At 39.3% G+C, this 16,073-nt stretch overlaps 1 protein-coding gene across 1 annotated transcript in view; it reads right to left on the bottom strand.

Moving 5' to 3' along the window:
- PKP2 (plakophilin 2) overlaps window positions 1-16,073 on the bottom strand; it is an 86,901-nt gene that overhangs the window by 42,757 nt on the left and 28,071 nt on the right. Inside the window, exon 5 of the mRNA XM_024747096.1 lies at window positions 3,910-4,117. Coding sequence (XP_024602864.1) covers window positions 3,910-4,117 — 208 coding nt within the window. The remainder of the gene's footprint in view (window positions 1-3,909; window positions 4,118-16,073) is intronic.

The raw sequence follows: 16,073 nt of genomic DNA, 5'->3' as shown, positions 1-16,073 counted from the left end.
TTTTTTGCGGTACGCGGGTCTCTCACTGTTGCGGTCTCTCCCGTTGCGGAGCACAGGCTCCGGACGCTCAGGCTCAGCGGCCATGGCTCATGGTCTCAGCCACTCTGCCGCATGTGGAATCTTCCTGGACCAGGGCACGAACCCGCGTCCCCTGCATCGGCAGGCGGACTCTCAACCACTGCGCCACCAGGGAAGCCTCATAATGAATATTTTATATAGTAAAATATTTTTGTATTTTATGAAAATACAGAAATCCAATGAAATATTTTCATATAATTTGCAGAGATCAATATGCATTTTCAACATTGACAATCATCCCCTGACTCTTCCTTATGCAATTTGTAGAAGAGGGACAATACCCTACTTCATTCTTATCATGACCTGTTTTAACCCAAGGCAGAGCCCTACTCACTCCAGTTAAGTGCTCATTATTCAGTGACCTTAAAGATGAACTTTTGAGACTAGTATGTACTGTTCTCATTTCAACTAAATACACTACCACACTCACTTGGTAAGGGAGGGGGAACACACTCACGGGAAGAAAGTCTTCGATCCTGAAGTCTTTTCTTCAGAAGAAGGAAGAGCTTCCCTCCTAGGCTGGTACTGAACATGGCAGAAAAGTTAAGTGAGTTGACTTTCTTTCCCAGCCAACAAAGCTCTGGTGCTAAGCTTCTCATGCATATATAGAAGCAGATGGTTTATTTTTTTATATCCTGGCCAGAAAAGTCAGAGTCTTATCTGAAAACACACCTGATTCTCTCATTTGTGTGTAATCTAGATATTCCCAGGCCATAAAACTCTTTTTTTATATTTGGTCAGGCATCCACAGCTTTGAGAAGCTTCTATGAGTACCACAGTTGTTACTGCAATAACATACTGGCACAAAATAAGTGGCAACTTAATATGAAACGACACAAAGGTAGTTCAGAGAAGCCCCTTCCTTCAAAACTCTGCTGAGAGGAAAGGTGGGACCTGAGAGTAAAGTACAGAAGGATGGTATTTGAAAATGCTTCAGAGAGAGAAGTGATACTTGAGTAGCTACTGAAGAATGAGAAGGTTTACCAGGTGGTCTAGGTATGAAAAAGGATTCCACTCCAAGACAACAGCAGAAGCAAAGGTATCGAGACAGATGAGACATGGGACAGAGCAGCAAATTCTTTAGGATTTCAGAGCCTGGGCTAAAAGGGTATGAAAAGAGACACTGCTGCCAATGGTCACCAGGCTCACATCATAAAATCTTTGTGTGAGATGCTACAGAGTACAGACTTCAACATAGGAAATGGAGAAAATAAAGGGACAATATTTTTATTTTAGAAAGAAATCACTAGAAGCAGAGTGGTGGACAGACTGGGAATGTGCAATACTGAATCATAGAGGCCAGGCACAAGGTTACTGCAAGAGTAGACCAGAGAGATGAAGAGGGTTTGAATCAAGGCAGTGGCAAGAGGAGAGAGAGGAAGGGCCAAAAAGGAGCAAGGGAGAGCTCTCTGATCCAAGATCTCAAAGACAAAGCCCTTTCCTAAAGAAGTGTAAAAATGAGTCACTCTTTGCCCCCAAAACAGTAGGTGGGAGCCACTTTGATATAGCAAAACACCCAGATAATACTGGGTTCAAATCTGGCCTTGTTCTTTGCTAGCTGTGCAACCTTGGGCAACTCAACCCCCTGAGCCTCGCACTGGTCATATGTAAACAGTCAATAATACCATACGTTATGGAGCTGTCAGGAAGAAGAGAGATAAAAAATGGAAACCCCAAGCTTATGACTAGCATGTAATAGAGGCTCAATAAAAAGATGTTTACAAAATAGACAAGAAAAGATTCACATATATGGTTACTCGCTTTGTGTTTTTTTTTTTTTTAAATTGGGGTATAGTTGTTTTACAATGTTGTGTTAGTTTCTACTGTATCATTTTTTGTTTCTAAACAAAGATATAAACATGTCTAAATTAGTCAACAATTTATTTTTGAGGCCCAAAAAGCACTTATTTAGCACTTACATTAATAGAGCTAAAGGAAGTTATTTAGTAGGATTTGTATCAAACATTCAACTATCAACTCAATTCAATTAATATGTAATGAACACCTTCTGGTAGGGATGTTTAGCTTATACTAGAAATCCTGGGAACTGCACAATCAAACTCCATTTGTCACCTCAGTAGATTATCTAAAGAGGACAGTGGTTTCTGCGGCATCAATACCACAGAACATTCTCTGTCCTTAGCTTCCTTCTTCCTACACAAGAGAAGAGGAAGTTCATAAACAATGGATTATTTCCTTGACACAGAGCCACACATCCTCCCAAGATTTCTGGCTACCACACACCCTAACCTCGATCACTCTATTACCCAAGTTTCCTGTGAACGACCAGCAGCTTCTTTGCTTTGCTAGTGATTTTCACTTTGCTGGGAATAACTTTCATTCTCCTTCAAAACGCTAGTCCAAAGCCTAAATCTCTTTTAAGGTCCACAGTGAAATATATCTCCTCATGAAGTCTTTTCTGAGTGTAAAACAATAATCTGTTTGATTTTCTTTCGTGGTTCATAGCTGTTTTTTAATAAAGAAAATGTTAGGTTCTAAACATGAGGTTTGGTTGCTATTTTTTTGTTTTTGTTTTTTTTTAATGTCAACCATCACATAATTGTTCACTTTTTAGTAGATGGAAAATAAAATTCACAAACTCTCTAGACTGTGATTCACCCTGGTTGGTACTTGAAGGCTGCCCTCTAAATGTTGGCTGAATGAATGAATGAATAAGTGATATCACTCTTAATTTCTGTAGGTATTTTAATATAAGTCATGGATATGACAGGAAATCTCTCATGGGACATGACAGCATGCTGGCAGAAGGGTAGTACGGTGCAACCCTTCATATAGTTTTATAAAATTAAAATCTATTGAGATAGAAAAATGTGATATTTTGAGATATAAACGGATAGAGAGGATATAATGACAACATTTTTATAGAAAAAAAGAATACTGTTGTATAATAAAGGATGGCAAAAGTGCAACATATATTCAGTTCAACTTAAACAATATTTATGGAGTACTTCTTTTAAATAAGTATGAAGACTGTCAACTATTATCATTAAAAAAACTTTTATATGTTAGAAAGGGTTAAGTTCTTTGGACCTTAGTTTCGTCATCTGTAAAACTGAGATTTAGTAGCCAATAATACCTAAAAATACCCCAAAACCTAAGGTTTTTGTGAGAATAAATTAAAAATGTCTACTACCTGGGACACCGAAGATACTTAAAAGTTTCCCCAAGGCAATACTACTGATGATTACACTCAGTAATGTTTCTTGCACTGTGTAATGTGTTCATGGAGCTTTAGCAGAGAGCTGATGAACCATTTTCATTTCATTTTCAATGAACTATTTTCTCTTCTATCATACGTACTATTCATTTAAATGAAACTAGTCCTCCTTTCTCCATGCTTCAAGAATTACCAAAACCGTTAGTTTAGTTCTATCTGATTATTTTAGTTTTCCAATCCATGCACAGAAGGGAGATATTTATTTTTCCAAATCAGTATTTGAGTAGAAATATAAAATGGAGAACTGAAAAACATATCCAGTCATGCTTTTTTTCTTTTTGGGGGGTGTAGAGGGACAGGTAAGCTAGGAAGCTCGTATTGAGAGAGGTCCAGGTGATGGAAGCTGCATAGAACTTCTAATTTAAAATATTAACCAAAAGCCTCAGAATCATTTCCACTTCAGAAAAAAGGGATTCAAACTTGATTTGAATCTGGGGTCTAAGCTAGCAGTAATAATGTTCCTTGAAAGCCCTCTCAGATAACAATGAGCCCATCAATCATTTGTTCCAGGAAACCTCAGAAAAAACAGATGATATTAACACATCTGGCTGGGGTGCACTGCGCTACCCCCTGTAATAGTCAGCAAGCACTACCTGTTATTTGTTTCTTAGTCTCCAAGTCTCTGGTTTGCTTCAGCACCTGGAGCAGCCGAGGTACTCCACTGAGTTCAGCTACCTCCAATTTGTTGTCATTATCTTCAAACACCAAGTTTCTCAAGGCCCCACACACAGCTCGCTGGATATCTTCATTCTGAATTTTGAGGAGCTGTAGAAGCTTGGGGATGCCATGAAACTGATTAACCTGGGGAAGAAGTAGATGCATATTTCAGATATTTATTAATTTTGATGTGGCATTAAAAATCTTCAATGTAATATGAATGAACAGATGAAGTTCACTGACTTTGTTGATAACTCCCACCAATCAATGTGTGGCACAACCTGGGACTCCAGTGTACAATATACCCCTGCTCTAAGGCAGTAGCTCTCATCAAGGAGCTTAGAATAAATCTGCGAAATTAAGACTGAAACCTATGAAAAAATTAAAGGGCAAAGTTAAGTGATAAAGGGTTGAATAAGTGATAAGTGGATAGAAAGAGTTGAATAATAAAAGCCTTAATCATAATGAAGATGAAGAGAACTGGGAATCAGAGAAATAAAGTTTTATGGAAGAATACTATATTACACAAATTTTTTCCAGGACAGAACTATACAGTCAAAATAATATTTTATTTATCTTTGGCTGGATTGGGTCTTGGTTGCTGCGCATGGGCTTTCTTTAGTTGCAGCGAGCAGGGGCTATTCTTCGTTGCAGTGCGTGAGCTTCCCATTGTGGTGGCTTCTCTTGTTGCAGAGCATAGGTTCTAGGCACGTGGGCTTCAGTAGTTGCAGCACATGGGCTCAGTAGTTGTGGCTCGTGGGCTCTAGAGTGCAGGCTCAGTAATTGTGGCGCACGGGTTTAGTTGCTCCACGGCATGTAGGATCTTCCCGGGCCAGGGCTCGAACCCGTGTCCCCTGCATTGGCAGGCGGATTCTTAACCACTGCGCCACCAGGGATGTCCTATTCGGTCAATATAAATAATAGAAATCACTCCCATCAGCAGTAGAAATAAAAATTCATTTACCATGGCAACTGTAGTAGCAATGCAAAACTAACCTTAAATGCAAGCTATTTTTTTTTAATCGAGGTATAAATGACATATAACATTATATTAGTTTCAGGTGCAGAACATAATGATTCGATATCTGTACATGTTGTAAAATGATCATAATAAGTCTATTTAACATCCATCACCACACAGTTAATTTTTTTTGTGGTAAGAACTCTTAAGATCTATTCTCTTAGAAACTTTTTACAGTCACCATGCTGTACATTACATTCCCATGACTTATTTATTTTATAATTGGAAGAGTGCAAGCTATTTTTATGATCAATTGCTTTCAGTAAAGACACTGAAATAAATTATGCAAGCATTTTAGGTAAATAACATAACTTTACGCTTTTTAATGTGCTGGGGTTTTTTTGCGGTACTTGGGCCTCTCACTGTTGTGGCCTCTCCCGTTGCGGAGCACAGGCTCCAGACGCGCAGGCTCAGCGGCCATGGCTCACGGGCCCAGCCGCTCCGCGGCATGCGGGATCCTCCCGGACCAGGGCATGAACCCGTGTCCCCTGCATCGGCAGGCGGACCCTCAACCACTGCGCCACCAGGGAAGCCCTAATGTGCTATTTTAAAAATATTTCTTCTATACACATATTCAAGAAAGGACATGATATTAGAGAAAGAACCAGAGGGTCAGAACTAGGAATAAAAAAGAAAAATAGAAGGTTTTGATTCTGAAACCTAAGGCTGTTTAAGAAGAGGCCAAATAATGAGTCTGAATAAAGTGACTTTGTGTTTTAGGCTGCAAATATTATCTAAAGAAATCAAGAGGAGGATGCAGCATTGCTGAAGAGAAATGTTAAGTTGCAGACTGAGGGCTTTCTTTCTCAGAGGCTTCCACTAGCATCTGATTAAAATTTTTTTAAGTTGATAAGAGCTTTTTGGTACAGATCTCAGTCATTTTCACCATCTTAATGCAGAAATTTTTAGGAATTAAGTTGCTGTGAATGAGCATACGTTTCCCATTCAGATGATGTTCATCACTTATGAATGATGCCCTAACTGCAAGACAGTTCCCACTCGGGAGAGAGCTGCACACCTGGTCCAGTGGCACATTTCACATTTCCTATGTCTCTCATAGACAGACAAATGGAATTTAAGACACTGTCTTCCAATCTTACATCTTCCTTTGTTAGGACTGGGGAGTAGACTAGCAAGTCAGGCATAAAAGTCAAGGTTGTAAAATAATCTAGTAAAAATAATAAACATAATAATAACCACAATACTAACAAAATAACAACTCTTCCTCCCACTTCTATCATTAGGAGGTGTTGGCATGGTGTTAAGAATTTTTTTTTTTTTTTTGCGGTATGCGGGCCTCTCACTGTTGTGGCCTCTCCCGTTGCGGAGCACAGGCTCCGGACGCGCAGGCTCAGCGGCCATGCTTCACGGGCCCAGCCGCTCCGCGGCATGTGGGATCCTCCCGGACCGGGGCACGAACCGGTGTCCCCTGCATCGGCAGGCGGACTCTCAACCACTGTGCCACCAGGGAAGCCCAAGAATTTTATATACATTCTCTAATCAATAACTTGCAAGAACCTTAAGAGGAAAGTACTCTTTTGGTCCCTTTAAGGCTTCAGTGGCAGCAGTAAGGAAGAATACTTCCACTTTTGGCTCCCTTCAGAGGAGACATTTGCAGAACAGGAGACAACTGGGAGACTGGCTATGTCTAAAGCCATTCTAAATACATTGTCTAAAGCTATGTCTAAATACATTCATACAATGTATTTGTATGAAAATGCTAATGATAGCTATCAATAAGATCTGGTCCAGCAGATCATCTATTTGATCACTTCATCTATTCCTATTATTACACTTCCTTAAAAGCAGAAAGGCACAACTTATTTGAAAACAGCCTGTAACTCATGTTTTTCACTAATTCTGTCAATTTCTATTTCATAGTTAGGTTTTATGACGGTTGAATTCATACATACGCTCTAGACTTCATAAATGGCAGTTAGACGATAGAAATATTTCATTACTTAATTTACAACTAATAAGTTGCCTTCTTCAAAATATGATGTGAAATGGCCTCCCGGCTAAATTGCATTTCCAGCTGTGATGATAGCATGAGTGAGAAGTGGCTAGTGGAAGCCTCTACTGCCCTGCCTGGGTGGCATGAATGGCTGTCTTCTGCTAACAGCACTCTAACCCATTCCCTTACCCTGTCACCTTTATCCCCTTGGCTTTCAGCACTTGCTCCAGCCTGGAAAGAAGGAACTGCAGACACCTGATACTCAGATAAATGCTGAAATCCAGCTACAGCTCTGCTCACTGTAGAATGTGACCTCCTAGTATCTGGCACCTACCTCACATTTAAAAATAGATTTTAGTTACCTTTATCCATTTTATCAAATAGATACATATCATATCAAATACAAGAAGTTGATAATATTCTGCTCATTGCCTATAACTAGGGCAGTTGGTAGTGACTCCTATTCATATTAGTTCCAACGTTAAATGCACTGTTCTTGCCCCTCTGAATTCAGGGAAACAGGTGGGACCAGAGAGGTTGCATGTTTGTTATACTGAATCCTCATGGAATTTGTTCCCCCTTTGGGAAAGGAAACAACCAGACTAACACAAACATCTCAGAACTTTAAAAAAAGCTTCATTTGAGATGGCTTCTAAATATGTGAAAGGGCAAAATCGCATATTAGAATTTTAACTTTCTCCTTGACTGTTCTGATTCTTTTCCCTGCCAACTCTAGAAGAATTAAATGATGAGGGTTTCTGGTGGCAAATAAGTTGAGGGAACAAACTCTGTTGGCTCCCTCATGCCTGGTGCCTTTGCTCTCAGTTCCTTTCCTATCTGGAATGCTCTGCTCACTCTGCTTTTTCCGGCAAAGTCCTACTCATCCTGCATAAGCCAGCTCAAATGTCACCTCCTCTGTGAAGTGTCACCTTCTTTCTGTCCCTTCCCTCCCATTAGAATTAATCACTCCTTGCAAATTGGTATAACCTTCCAGGAAGGCAATTGTCAATATGTGTCAAAAACTTCAAACATATTCACTTTTAGTAAACTTCATTAGGAAATAATTTGAAATGCAGACACGGACTAACATGATAATAGTAACTAAATTATTTATAATATGGAAAAATAAGAAAGCATAAATGTCCAAAGATGGGGGAAGACTGGTTAATGATTAATTGTCACATATCCATAATACTGAGGTGTCCACAGGAGAGGCACAGCAATGTTTGAACTGACATTTTGTCATATAGTTCCCTCATCAGTCAAATGGGGATTGTGCAACATTAGCAGTGTGCTAGGCCCAGAGTAGTTACTCCACACATCATAGCTACTACTATGACCATTAATATGCCACCATTAAAATGAAGTTTACAATATATATATATTTTTGGCCATGCAGTGGCACGAACAGGAATCAAACCCGTGCCCCTGCAGTGGAAGCGCAGAGTCCTAACCACTGGACCACCAGGGACCACCACTTTACAAAATATTTTTAATGTTATGAGAAAATGCTTGAGGCAATGTTATTGAAAAAGCTGAATAAAATATCTAATGCATTTCTGCTCACAGACATAAAGAAGGGAATGAAACTAGGGGGTTTGGGAGAAATGGTGGGGTTATAATGTATGAATGGGGCATGCTACTTTGTACTTTTTTAAACAACAAGCATGTATTTAGGCATGCTTTTTAAAAACAAAACATCCCCATAAACAGCTACATATTCAATGTGAGACAGCTGTGTACATGTATGCATTAAAAAAATCAGAGAGCAATACCAAATGATAACAATAGAAGGATTGTGGGCTTTTTTCCTTTTTTCTTTCTTAATTTCTCAAATTTCTTATAATGAGTTTGTATCAGTTTTACAATAAGATTTTGCAAGACAGTTATTGCAGTCACCGCTTTGGTGATGAGATTTGAAGCAGGCATGGAAACAAAACCAGCTTAAGAAGGGTCTTGCAGATTAAATTAAGGGATTTGTCCTTTATATTGCAGGCAAGCAGGGCAGATATTGGAAAGGTCTTGCTGGATGCTGTGAAGAGACTGGGATTAGGAGTGGATAAGAATGGAGGCAGAGAGATTAATTAGGAGGCAGCTGGATTAAAAGGATGATGGTAACAGGGATCAGCATCATGATTAGGGAGAGCAAGATGTAGGCAGATTCAGGACACTTTTAAAAATATTTATTTTTATTTTTATTTTTTGGCTGTGTTGGGTCTCAGTTGCGGCACGCGGGATCTTCGTTGAGGCATGTGGGATCTTGTGTTGTGGTGCTCTGGCTCTTCGTTGTGGTGCACGGGCTTCTCTTTAGTTGTGGCATGCAGGTTTTCTCTTCTCCAGTTGTGGTGCGCGGGCTCCAGGGCACATGGGCTCTGTAGTTTGTGGCATGCTGACTCTCTCGTTGAGGCGCGTGAGCTCACTAGTTGTGGCGTGCGGGCTTAGTTGCCCCGTGGCATGTGGGAACTTAGTGCCCCGACCAGGGATTGAACCCACGTCCCCTGCATTGAAAGGCAGATTCTTTACCACTGGACCACCAGGGAAGTCCCCAGGACACTTTTAAAAGCAGCCTTAATAGGACTTGAAGACTGCATGAACGAGAGAAGTAAGGAAGAAAGAAGGTTCAAAGTCTCTGTTTCTATTTTGGTGTCAAACTACCTGGGTGAACTACCACTCACAGAGGAGTGAGTTATTATTTCAGGGCAAGCATTGTATGATTATCTGATTGCATTCTCACAACAACTCTTTGTAGTAGGACTATTAGTTCCAGTTTAAAGGAAAGCTGAGGTTTAGAGTGGTAAAATATCTTGCCCAAGGTCACCCAGGTAATTAGGTTGCTGGGATTCACACCCAGCCCCTGGCTACTCTTGAGAGTCAATGCTTAAACCACCACATGCCCTACCTGCCAACTCAGCAGAAGGAACAAGTTTAGAAGGAGAACTGACTGGACAGTAGAGAAAAAACAGCAATGAATATAATGTGTTCATTTTCAGATAAGTTGATATTGAGTTCAGTGGGATGTCTAGCAAATAGACGGACATGTGGTTTGGAACCCAGGGAAAGGTAAGGTCTGGAGATGCTGTGAGTCATTAGCACTCAGATCACACATTAGTGAAAACCAGAGGAGTAGATGAGGTGGGTCAGGAGATGGTGTCAAATAAGAAAAGTCCCAGGAAAGCATCTAGGGAACATAAACATTTAAGGTACAGGTTAAGGATAATTTTTTTTTTTTTAACAGAGGAAACCTGAAGGAGCCAGATAAACAGAAAAAGAGCCAGGAGACTCTGGGGCCAAAAGAAGAAAGTTTCAAAAAGGAATGAGGGATTGACAGTGTTAAATGCTGAGTCTTAATCAAATAAAATAATAACTGAAAAGTTGCCATTGAAGTTTATGATTTAAAATTTTGATCTTTATATTCAAACTGTAACTGTTTTTTGTAAATAACATTAAAAAACTATAGTACCATTCTTAATATTAATGGGATTTTGTTAATGCCCTTGGGTTATATTTTCACTTCTTAGATTTTCTACCAAGCGTATACGTGTATAGGTTTCATATAGTTTTCATGTTTCATTATTTTAAAACCAGTCTTTGTTCTAGCTTTATTACAATGAATAAGAGCTAAGAAGGCAAGCATAGGTTTAATCCTATATGCAAGCAAAATGGTATTTACAATCAAATTAGTAATTTAGGGGATAGTGGAAATCTAGCCCAACTTGGGTAACAAGAGAAAATTTCATGTAATTCCACATTATAAAATGAAAGCATGTATAAAAATGTTGAGTTTTAAAAATTGGGAATAAAAAAAGATTTGTGTATAAAGAAGGTTTACTACTAGCTAAATATATTATTTTTAAAAATGCTTACTGGGCTTCCCTGGTAGCGCAGTGGTTGAGAGTCCACCTGCCGATGCAGGGGACACGGGTTTGTGCCCCGGTCGGGGAAGATCCCACATGCCGCGGAGCGGCTAGGCCAGTGAGCCATGGCCGCTGAGCCTGTGCGTCCAGAGCCTGTGCTCCGCAATGGGAGAGGCCACAACAGTGAGAGGCCCGTGTACCACAAAAAAATAAAATATAAAAAAAAAAAATGCTTACTTATTTTTTCCATAGAATAAACATAGGCAAAGGGTCAGTGAGAAATACCCAAAACTTACATAACTTTTAAAAGTAAAATAGATGGGATAGGTCTTTTGAAGCAATGCATAAAATACAGATATCATGAAGAAAAATATTGACAAATTTACTTCATAAGAATTTAAAATTAGGGACTTCCCTGGTGGCACAGTGGTTAAGAATACACCTGCCAGTGCAGGGGACACGGGTTTGAGTCCTGGTCCGGGAGGATCCCACATGCTGCGGAGCAACTAGGCCCGTGTGTTACAACTACTGAGCCAGTGCTCTAGAGCCCGCGAGCCACAACTACTGAGCCCATGTGCCACAACTACTGAAGCCCACACTCCTAGAGCCTGTGCTCCACAACAAGAGAAGCCACGGTGATGAGAAGCCCGCGCACCACAACGAAGAGTGGCCCTCACTTGCCGCAACTAGAGAAAGCTCACACTCAGTAACAAAGACCCAATGCAGCCAAAAATGAAAGAAAGAAAGAAAGAAAAAGAAAAGAATTTAAAATCATGCACAATGAAAGATATCATAAGCAAAGTTAGGAAACAACACTGTCACATATGTAGCAATGGATTAACATGCATAATAGGTAAAGAACTCTTACAAATAATTAAGAAACAGACACACGTCTTGGGACTTCCCTGGTGGCACAGCGGGTAAGACTGCGCTCCCAATGCAGGGGGCCCAGCTTCGATCCCTGGTCAGGGAACTGGATCCCACATGCATGCCGCAACTAAGAGTTCGCATGCCACAACTAAGGAGCCAGCGAGCTGCAACTAAGGAGCCTGAGAGCTGCAACTGGGGAGCCCGCCTGCCACAACTAAGACTCGGTGCAACCAAAATAAATGAATAAATAAATAAATAAATAAAATATTTAAAAAAAGAAACAGAAACACGTCTTAGAAAAAATAGTCAATGAATTAAAAAATGACAACTGACTGAATAAATACAAAGAAAAAAATATCAAAAAATGCTCATCTTCATGAATAATTAATGAAATGCAAGTGAAAAAAAATTAGTGGAAGCTCATTTGTCTGACTTACTAACTGATCTGCAGGATTAATCACATTCTCTTTTCCCTCTGTGACATCCACGGATTTTGAGTACTATCAAAGCTGTAGGTTAGTATATGTTGGTCTTTGCATTCTTATTTCTTCTAGTTTACCAAGAATAACTTAGGTTTCTTACCCAATGCATTTATGTCAGTTATACTTGTTATTGTAATTATGTAATTTACTTACCTATTCTGAAAAAGCTCTGTGTCTCTGAAAACTAATTTGAATGCTTTAGAAAGACTAGATAAAGGTGAAGAGCTTTAAAAAGCTCTGTAATTGGTTGTGGAAGAAATTAACCTGAAAGACTAGATAAAAATATAAGAATCTAGAAGGATATGAACTCAGATGAACAAGGGCCACTAAGTTCTCATCTCACTCCAAAAAAACTAAAAATGGCAAATGAAACATAATCGGCATAGTTTATGTATGAAAAACAATGACAAACTCTGTAAGTGTGTGTGTGTGGGTGTGTGTGTGTATAATTTTTTAAAAGAATTTCTCTGTAACTCTGATTACCTGATCAGTTATTCGTCTTGAGTTCCAGAAATAGCGAATTTCTTCTATAAAGAGATACCTTTCTTTCTCCTTATCAGATTAACAAAAATGAACAAAAAAGAATAATATCTTGTAGTAATGGTGCATGTAAATAGGCACTTTGACACCATGCTGGTGGGAGTGTAAATTTGTATAATTTGGGGGAAGATTTATAGGAGGCTATTTATCAAAATTAAAAGTGACTCACGAGTAATGAGGACTGGATTTACCTACCATTTGAACAATTTTAAAAACCAGACAAAACATACAATAGTTTCAATAACTGGACATGAGGCAATGATGGACAGTGATCCCTAAGAGATGGAGAACAAGCAAGGACAGCCCTACTGCTGCCTCAGATCACAGTCTAGGGAGAGTTCCCAGGCTGTAGTGCGATTTGGGAAAACCTAAGTGGAATTCAACAAGCAGAGCTGAGGAGAAAGAGTGAAGAATCCAAGAAGAACAAAGAGGCTAGTGTTTGCAGGGAGGAGTAACAGAAAGAAAAGAGCTGCACAGAAAGAGAACTCCTGAGATCTGCAGAGGGTCCCCATTTAGTATTCAGTAGAGTATTAATCAGTTCATCTTTGTGAGGAAGTTGCCTGAGGCCAGGGAAGTAACTGCCTAAAAAAAGTTACTGCTCCTCATGCTCACACAGGCCCGTGAACAGGGCCTATTCTCACTAGCCAGCCAGAAAGCCTCATAATTCATAATACATTGGGTAGAGTTCTCAGAAGTGTCTTGCCTTAAGAAGTGGGGACTAATAAGTTCTAGAATAAATGCTGCTCTGGTCCCACCAACAAATCTCAAAAGCAAGATTTGAAAGAGTCAACCTGTTTTCAAGTAATTTAATTGTATCCTTGAGTTTGTGAAGAAAACTCAAGAATATCTACAAATATAAAAATGTCTAGCATCCAACAAGATAAAATTCATAATACCTGCCTGGCATTCGATAAAAAATTTCCAGGCATGCAAAGAAGAAAAATATTATCCATAATGAGGAGTAAAAACAATCAAATGAAACCCACTCAGAATGTAAATTGGTGCAGCCACTATGGAAAACAGTATGGAAGTTCCTCAAGTAACTGAAAATAGAGTTTCCATATGATTCAGCAATCCCACTCCTGGGCATATATCTGGACAGAACCATAATTTGAAAAGATACATGTACCTCTATGCTCATAGCAGCACTATTCACAATAGCCAAGACATGGAAACAACTGACAGATGAATGGATAAAGATGATGTGATAGATATAATGGAATACTACTCAGGCATAAAAAAGAATGAAACAATGCCATTTGCAGCAACATGGATGGACCTAGAGATGATCATACTAAGTGAGTAAGTCAGAAAGGGAAAGATAAATACCATATGGTATCACTTATATGTGGAACCTAAAATATGACACAAATGAACTTACTTATGAAGCAGAAACAGACTCACCAACATAGAGAACAGACTTGTGGTTGCCAAGTGGGAGGGGGAGGTAGGGGAGGAAAGGATTGGGAGTTTGGGATTAGCAGATGCAAACTATTATATATAGAATGGATAAACAATAAGATCCTACTGTACAGCACAGGGAACTATATTCAGTATTCTGTAATAAACCATAACAGAAAGGAATATGAAAAAGAATACATATATGTATACCTGAATCACTTTGCTGGACAGCAGAAATTAACACAACATTGTAAATCAACTATACTTCAATAAAATAATTTTTTTTTTTTTTGCAGTATGCGGGCCTCTCACTGTTGTGGCCTCTCCCGCTGCGGAGCACAGGCTCCAGACGCGCAGGCTCAGCGGCCATGGCTCACAGGCCTAACCGCTCCGTGGCATGTGGAATCCTCCAGGACCGGGGCATGAACCCGTGTCCCCTGCATCGGCAGGTGGACTCTCAACCACTGCGCCACCAGGGAAGCCCCAATAAAATAAATTTTTAAAAAATGAAACCCACCTAGAATGGACACAGATGTTAGAATTAACAGACAAGGTCATTCAAGCAGCTATTTTAACAGTCTTCCCTACACTCAGAAATCTTCAGGAAAGATGAAACATATTAGGTAGGGACACAGAAGATATAAAAAAGACTCAAATTTAACTTCTAGAGAGGAAAACTATAATTTATGAAGTAAAAAATATACTGAATAAGATTAATGGCATATTAAACATTGCAGAAGAAAATTTTAGTATATTTAAAGCATAGAAAATGAATTTATCCAAAAAGAAACATACAGAAAAAAGAAACCAACTAAAAAAGAAAAATAGAGTATGCATGAGCTGTGGGACAACCTCAAGCAGCCTAATATATATGTAACTGTAGTTCCCAAAGGTGGCACAGAAGAAAATTTCCCAAACAAAATTCCAAAATTTGATGAAAAGCACAAATCAACAATTTGAGAAGTCTAATGAACTTAAGAAGTCTACGGAAAACTGCACAAAGGTACATTGTGACCAAACTGCTCAACACCAATGATTAAGATAAAATCTTAAAAGCAGCTTGGGTAGGCAGGGAGAGACACATCATGTACAGTACAAAAATAAGGAGGACAGGACATTTCTTGTCTGAAACAATGCAGGTGACAAGACAATGGCGCAACAACTTTCAAGTACTGGAATTAAAACACCATCAACCTAGGGTTCTGTTACTAGTGAAAATAACTTTCAAAAGCAAAGATGAAATTCTTTTTCAGATATTCGAAGCTGAAATAGTTAATCGGAGATTTGCATTATAATAAATGTTTTTAAAAATTCTTCAGGCAAAGGGAAATGACATCAGATGACACCTACAAAAAGAAATGAAGAGCACTGGAACAACTTAGATAAAATGAACAAAGACTTTGGTCTTTGGATGACATAAATTACCAAAAATCAACAGGAAGAAATAAATAGTCCAAATAGCCCCATATCAGTTAAAGAAATTAAATTTATAGTTAATAACCTTCTCACAAAGAAGACTTAAGGTCAAAATAGCTTCACTGGTGAATTCCACCAAACATTTAAGGAAGAAATAATACCAAGTCCAATCAAAATCTTTCAGAAAATTGAAGAGAAGAGGAAACTTTCCAATTTATTCTATTAGGCTAGTATTACCCTCAATCTAAAACTGGACAAAGACATTACAAGAAAAGAAAATTACAGGTCAATATCATTTGTAAATTAGCTTTGTAATTTCTTGACAAAATTTTAGCAAATCTAATTCAAAAATATAAAAAGTGACAGTAGGGCTTCCCTGGTGGCACAGTGGTTGAGAGTCCGCCTGCCGATGCAGGGGACACGGGTTCGTGCCCTGGTCTGGGAAGATCCCACGTGCCGCGGAGCAGCTGGGCCCGTGAGCCATGGCAGCTGAGCCTGCGCGTCCGGAGCCTGTGCTCCGCAATGGGAGAGGCCACAACAGTGAGAGGCCCGCGTACCGCAA

Source organism: Neophocaena asiaeorientalis, unplaced genomic scaffold, assembly GCF_003031525.2.
Source record: "Neophocaena asiaeorientalis asiaeorientalis breed wild unplaced genomic scaffold, Neophocaena_asiaeorientalis_V1.1 scaffold487, whole genome shotgun sequence".
NCBI lineage: Eukaryota > Metazoa > Chordata > Mammalia > Artiodactyla > Phocoenidae > Neophocaena > Neophocaena asiaeorientalis.
This window is presented reverse-complemented; position numbering and strand designations above follow the sequence as displayed.